Source organism: Branchiostoma floridae, chromosome 3 (genome assembly GCF_000003815.2).
Source record: "Branchiostoma floridae strain S238N-H82 chromosome 3, Bfl_VNyyK, whole genome shotgun sequence".
Taxonomy (NCBI): domain Eukaryota; kingdom Metazoa; phylum Chordata; class Leptocardii; order Amphioxiformes; family Branchiostomatidae; genus Branchiostoma; species Branchiostoma floridae.
The window spans coordinates 28,150,194-28,157,804 of NC_049981.1; the positions used below are offsets into that span (position 1 = coordinate 28,150,194).

General features: G+C 39.5%; 1 protein-coding gene across 1 annotated transcript in view; it reads right to left on the reverse strand.

Moving 5' to 3' along the window:
* The window catches only part of LOC118411797 (neuropeptide FF receptor 2-like), a 14,069-nt gene extending 6,714 nt beyond the window's left edge, over positions 1 to 7,355 (reverse strand). Inside the window, exon 1 of the mRNA XM_035814283.1 lies at positions 7,046 to 7,355. Coding sequence (XP_035670176.1) covers positions 7,046 to 7,355 — 310 coding nt within the window. The remainder of the gene's footprint in view (positions 1 to 7,045) is intronic.
* Positions 7,356 to 7,611: the final 256 nt, after the last annotated feature.

Sequence of the window (7,611 nt, forward strand, 5' to 3'; positions counted from 1 at the left end):
GACGAATCTATCATCATCTTGTGATAATAAAACAAGCGGACTCCCGTGATACCTTATCAACTATGGCCAATTTGTCTCTTAGTGAGTCAACTGCCGAAAACAACCTTCAAGAAACCTCGGAGGTCATGTGAGGACGTGTTGTCTTATCTGGAGAATAGGTTTTAATATGTAGGTTTGTCGTATGTGGCAGTTCACGTGGCAAAACGCAACCTACAGATCTAGTCAAATGCTTCAAAGCAAAACTTACCAACCGCCCCACCGATTAAAAATTGATCTTGACGATGCAATTATCAGATTTCTAGAAATATCTCCCTTTTATTTAAACAAGCTCCACAACAATCATAAAAAAGGTATCACAGTTAAGATATACTGAAAAAATAGGCGGTAAAAATTGGCAAGACTGATTATTTGATTTATGATGAAAGTTAGGAATGCAATGAAATGTGTTAAATAACTAGCTTCGGCTTGGGCCATCCTTCGGATAGGACGTTAAATGGAGGTCCCGTGTTCGGGGAGATCAACACCCAAAGCACGTTAAAGAACCCGCCACATGTGCGAGCATCCACCCGAGCGGATCAATCCATTCCGGCCAAAATAGGGGTAGGGAATCTCCCGAGCAGCCCTCGTAACCCCTGCTTCGCCTATTGGGTCAATTAGTCCTCACTCATAGTGAGCAATTGGGCTGGTCTCAATCATGATGTTTCTGACCTACGGCGAAGAGATGCTGTTACAGTTCCAATCATGTAACCCGTAACCTTGAGTGGCCTTCATGGCCTTGTTACGCGGTGACCATTGAGTAAAAAAAAGAGTTTTCTTTGGCACATTGTTCCGACAATGGTCTGACTCTCCGATGATGCGTATGTGCATCACAGCACACACCTAGGCACGTTTTTCTAAAGGTAACCTTGAATGTATGATAACGTCTGACAGGTAGTAAAGGTGTTTGCCGCTCTAAACCTATGAAGCTAATGAAACTGATCAATGCGCCCTACTCCCATCGTAGGGGACGAATTCCTCGACTTGTGTGTGAAAAGGCCTAGAAAAATGTTTCTGGTTACTGTCATGAAAGAAAAATCATTAAAAATATAGTTTTTATCTATGACATTCACTACTCGATCTATCGAATCGTTGGTCTCCTAGCGGTTGCGATGTGGTCACAGCCTCCTGTGGAGAGGGAATGAAAGAAAGCCCAAATCTACACCACATTTCCCCGACAGGAAAGATATCTACTGATCAAAACTCTTGGTACAATAGTTCTGTAAAGTGCGTGATATTGTACTTTTGAAACTCTACCAAATGTTGTTATAGACCTCTTTTGCCAGGTGTCTGGGGCAGCATCCGGTGTCTTTTGTCAAAGAATTGTGGATGAGTATCATCAACATCATTAGAGGTGAAAGAGTGAGGATGCTGTCTGAAACATCTGACTTATGTTAGAGACCTTATCACGTTTTTCGTCTTTCGCCAAGAAGGTTATATGTTGGGTAGCATGTCTATGTGTGTGTGTGTGTGTGTTTGTGGACGATCAGCATAACTAGAGAACGCCTGGATGGATTGTCTTCATATTTGGTATGTGGGTAGATCTTGATCAGACCTGAAAACGATTAGATGTTGGGCTACCTATCGGCTTGCTACATTACTGCAGCGGAACTTACGTGCTTGACACGGCAATAGTTCACTTTCTCAACGAATTCGTCAGTGCTTTGTGGTAATGCAAGCGGACTCACACAATGCCTTTATCCTCTTTCTATTTCCTATGACCATTTCTCTCCGTCAAGTAACTACTATCACGCTTTAATTGAGCAAGCGGAGAACAACCGTCAGAAAACCTCGGATGGCAAATGAAAAGCACTGCGCCTTGTGTAGGAGTTGTACCTTTAATCTAGCAAAGATTTTTTTTATGCCCTTAAATTTTGCACCGGGAAGGTTTGCCGTAAGCGGCAGCTGTTAACGTTAGCACTCTCAAACACAGAGTAAACATCATTTCAGTTCCGTGATTGTCCAAGCAAAATTGATCTGACCTGTGTTGGTGCAATCTGTTGCAAAACGCAAATTTGGTTCAAATGGTTCAAAGGAAAATTTGCCAACTGCCCCGTTGTTTTAAAAAAGATTTGCGTATATTTTTAAGAAAATTGATGAAATCATTATCAGTGATAGAAATATCTCCATTTTATTTAAAACAGATCCAGCACAAGCATAACAAAAAGGTATTACAGCTCAGATAATTATACTATAGAGACCTAGTTTTTTTTATATGTGATTTCTGATGAAAAAAATGCAATGAAAGATAGTTTTCCTTGGCACATTGTTCCGACAATGGCCTGACTCTCCAGTCATGTGTATGATGCATCAACATACCACAGCGTGCATCAAAACGTGTTTATCTACACGTAACCTTTATGGGTCTAAAATGAAGGTCTTTTCCGGCTGTGGCCTATGAGGCTAATGAATCCGATCACAAAATCCCTGGATATGCGTCCGACTCCCACGTATAGTGTCGGTAAAGGGCGAATTCTGCAGCTTGTGTGTGAAAAGTCTCGTCGTGTGGGGCCCTTTCCTGTAATCTTAATTTTTGTTTTCGTAGATTTTGGCCGAAGTAACCCAACAAACCCAATTGCATCAGGCGCTTGTATTTCTAGCGTCATGTTGTAATTGTAGACATACACATTGTACAACAACAAGCGATAAACTGATAAAGAGGTACAAAGTTTACTAAAGACTCTCAATATCAACTTTTAAAGCCCTGATCTGTTGACAGAGTGCAATATATAGAGAAAGTCTATATGTTTTCAATTCCATCTTTTTCATGATGGAAATTTCTATGTCCTTTGCTAGAGTTGGTCTGGTGGCGCAATATTTTTCTCAAGACCCCATTTCATTTAGTCTAAGTAGGTCTCGTTACATTGCTGAACTACTACCAGGTGCTAAACTGCAAAATCAAGCGTAGACGTGCGCGATCACGTTTCATTTGCAAAAGGCTCCGCTTTGGGGACCTTGTCCTTATTTGCCCAGCACGCGTCTCATTGATTCATGACGCGCCTGAATCCAAAACTGTTGTAACACTTATGCCTAAGGCCAGAAACGTGCCATCAAGGTCATGTGTCATGTTCAACAAAAATCGACTTCTTATAACGACATATGGATAAAACATCTCGTCGTCCTTTTGATTTACGGCTGAGGCAGTAATAACATGTTCATCTTCGCATGCTGCCTCTGTCCAATTATAGGAACATTTCTTCTGGAGACTCAGACTAAAAGACTTTACCTTTGACCTAAGTACACGACCCTATGTCTATCTGTTTGCATAATTCCTTGTGTATCCATCAGTTGGCGTAGCAGCGCCATCCCTATGAAGCATCAAACAGTAAGACCACGCGCCTCCTAGAGGTGACCGCTGAAGGACAACGACCGAAATGTGAGCCTTGATTTCAAAATTGGAATATATATATAATTATGATATGATATGATATGATATGATGTGATATATGAAATGATTTTAAAAAGCAAGAAAAATGTCGAAAATATATTTTATTATCAATAACATTTGCTTCTCGATCTACCAAATCTTTACTCTCACAGCGGTTACAGTGTGGTAGCAGCCTCTTGTGAAAAGGGGATGTAAGAAAGCCCAAACCTACACCACGTCTTCCCAACAGGAAAAAATATCCGTCAACCAAAAATCATTCTTTGAATGTATGATATTTTCCCGATGAAACATTTACATATATCTTCAGAGGTTTCTGACTACATCCGGATGATCCGGTGTCTATTATCAAAGAACTGTGGATGAATACCATCCACATCTTTTGAGATAAAAGAGCGCGGATGCTGTCTGAAACATCTGACTTATATTCAAGACCTGATCCCGTCTTTTGAGTTATTTTGTATGCTGTACGGTGAGTTCCTGTCATGGTTCTGTCCAATTAGTTGCCGAGGTCTATGTTGGGATATAATCATACAACAAAGAATTTGGTTGTCTATTCATGATGAATGTTCAGTAATGGTCATGTTGATGACATTGATTCTGATTGTGACATTTTAGGGCATGAACGCTATCTTCATGTACTCCAACTCCAACAACGAGTACAAAAAAGTAATGATGATTTCCTGATGAAAGGGTATGGGTAAAGCAGTTATTCTCAATTGAGTTTCACGTTATGTATTCATGCCTGATAAAACCTGCACATTAGACCCACGTTACGTCATTGACGCAACCTTTAGATTATTTGCTTTACGTAATTTGAGAATCAGCATTGAATCAGCATAGAGTTCAAATTTCAGAGACTGCCTACCTCAGATTATGTTTCCCTTATTAGACAGACTTGCAATCTGACGATTCTGCTTCCAAAAAGTTACATGTACGGTGTGATGTCATTATGCGAGTAGCATGTGTCTCTTTAGGTTACATGGGGACCCCTCTCCTTCATATGTCAATGCCATGCCAGGATTGGCCTGCAGGGCCACAGTAGACGCTGCCAACCACCGTGACGTCATACAGAGCGCTACCATCATCTGCAAAGATGAAATGATACCTCGACTACTACTTTAGGTTACGTGCCAATTTGTTTCGTTTCTGAACACCCAATGGTTCGTGGAACTCTAGTTACCTCCATGAAATGTAATGGAATGGAGGTTATATTTTTACCTTTGCCAGAATGTTTTGGGCTTGTGAGTCTGTGTGTGTGTCTGTGTGTCTGTGTGTCTGTCTGTTAACAGCATAACTCAAGAAGTCTTGGATGGATCCCGATAATATTTGGTAGGTGGGTAGGGGTCGGGAAAACGAAGGTCAAGTTCGATAATGGGCCCCCTAGCGGCTTGCTAAGGTACTGCAGCAGAACCTCAATTTTTGATATCTCGTGTTCTGGACATGCTGTGATCATGATTTTTGAGTGGTAGATAGCCCTCGAGGCAGAGAGTAAGTGCTGTGAGTTTGGGCCCCCTAGCGGCTTTTTTGGAACTGCAGGCGCCGGTTTCCTTTCAAACTTTGGATGAGAATAACTCTACAACGTGTTGACGGATCGTCATGATTTTTGGTATGTACATAGAATGAGTGATGACTTACATAATGGTATACTAATTATGCAAATCAGCAGCTAATTTGCATAATTAATGAGGAAAAATTATAAATCCACTACATTCCATGATAGGACTTTCAAACTTGTCACATATGTAGCTGGGAAGGAGAGAAATGTCGACAGATATCAATTATGCAAATGATGACCTCATTTGCATAATTAATGAGAAAATATGAACATGTTGATGGATCATCATGTTTTTTTGTATGTAGGTAGCATAAGTGAAGACCTACATAATGAGATATCAATTATGCAAATCAACAGCTAATTTGCATAATTAATGAGGATATTTTATAAATTCACTACATTCCATGATAGGGCTTTAAAACTTGTCACATATGTAGCTGAGAAAGAGAGAAATGTCAATACATATTTATCATGCAAATGATGATCTCATTTGCATAATTGATGAGAAAATATTAACGTGTTGACGGATCGTCATGATTTTCGGCATGTAGATAGCCTAAATGAAGACTTATATAATGTGATACTTATTATGCAAGTTTACAGCTAATTTGCATAATTGATTAGGAAAAGTTCATAAATCCACTGCATTCCATTATAGTACTTTCATCAAAGTTGTCACATATGTAACTGAGAAAGAGGGAAGAGAGTAAGAGGTGTATTTAAAGACTTTGAAAGAGAATAAGTCAAGAATGGATCAAAGGATCATCATGATTTTTGGTATGCTGATAGCTTTAGTAATGCTTGATACAATTTGATATCAATTAATTGTAAATTGGGATCTAATTTGCATAATAAATGCCGAAATTTTATAAACCAACTACAAGCATTTAATTATAAAGAAAATGAAATGAGTAACGCATTTGTCTACAGACATCATTCTACATAACAAACCTGGTTTATTTGGCAAAGGTATGTGTTCGTGGAACTCTAGTTTACCCTGTGTTTGTGTGTCTGTGTGTGTGTAAACAAGATAACTCAAGAACGGTTGGGTGGATTGGTTTCATACTTGGTGTGTTGGTAGGTTGTGATGAAAGCTGGAAATGATTAGATTCTGGGCCCCCTAGCGGCTTCCCTTGGTACTGCAGCACAACTTCCAGTTTTGCTATTTTGGTGTTCTGAACATGCTGTGGTCACGATTTTTGAGTGTTAGATAGCTCTTGTGCTCAGGAAGAAGTGACACAAGTTTGGGCCCCCTAGCGTCTAGTTTTGGGACAGCAGGGGCATTTTTGTCGAAAACTTCTGAAGAGGATAACTCAAGACGGGAACAACGGATTTTCATGATTTTTGGTATGTAGGTTTCTCGGACAATGTTGTACAAAATGAAATACTAATTATGCAAAATAGGAGCACATTTGCAGAATTAATGACAACATTCAATTATAGCAGTTTTTTCTATGTATCTCTTGTCTTGGAAGAGATATGGTCTTGAAATTTAGGTGGTAGATAGCTTTCAGTGTCATGACAAAGTGGGGCAAGTTTCAGCCCCCTAACATTTAATTTGGGAACTGCAGGGGCGTTTTTGTCAAGACATTCCAAAGAGGATAACTGCAGAAGGGATTGACGGATTGGCATCATATTAGGCATGCGGGTACCTCAGGCAAAGATGTTCATAATGATATACATGTTATGACTTAATTTGCATAATTAATGAGGAATTGTATAATTCCATTGTTTTCAATAACTGGACTTCAATAAATGTAACACATGTTAATTATGATAGGTGGAATATAAGCAGATACCAAATATGGTAATGAGGAACTTATTTGCATAATTTATGTAAAAATTTCAAAACCGCTTTATGATGAATAATGGGAATTTTATAATTGTGACATGTGTATGTTTGTCAATGATGAACAACACCATGCATAAATTATGTTAATGTATTAGTCAATTGCATGAAATTTACAAAAGCTCTAAATTTTCATGGAGGTATGAGGTCGCCGAACTCTAGTTAGTAATAAAAAGTATTAAAGTTAGAACGTTACCATATCAAACAACTCGCCTACCTGGGAATACGTGGCTGACGAAAGTGAAGGGTATGCAGAAGATGCCCACCAGAAGGTCGCATATTGCCAGGTTAAAGATGAAGTAGTCGGTAGCGCTGGTTGTCCTCTTACTCTTCAGGATCATCACACACACGATCAAGTTTCCAACCAAACACACCAGGAAGATGATGGAATAGGCAAACGCCATTAGCAGTGCTGTCAGCAGAGGCCTCGTCATTTCCCTTTGCAATTCCTTCATGTCAAGGATGTAGGACCCATTGCTTTCGACAGGCAGGAGGATCTGGTCTATGGTTGTATTGTTTGTAGCCATGGTGTATAAGATAGCGGTGAATCACAATTCCTTGATGTCCACACCACAACTACAGCTATGTGTTCGTCTCACCAGAAGGTGCTGGATCTCCGATAGTCTTCACTCTGTTTTCCAAAGGGATATGTTCTGGCGTGAGGAACGGTTCTGCAAAAATGATTTTTGTGGTTGATTTCGATTCACAATATTGCAATGTGATTTTGACATTCAACAATTAATGTCAACGTTGAATTATTTGATATTGAATGAATATCGAATA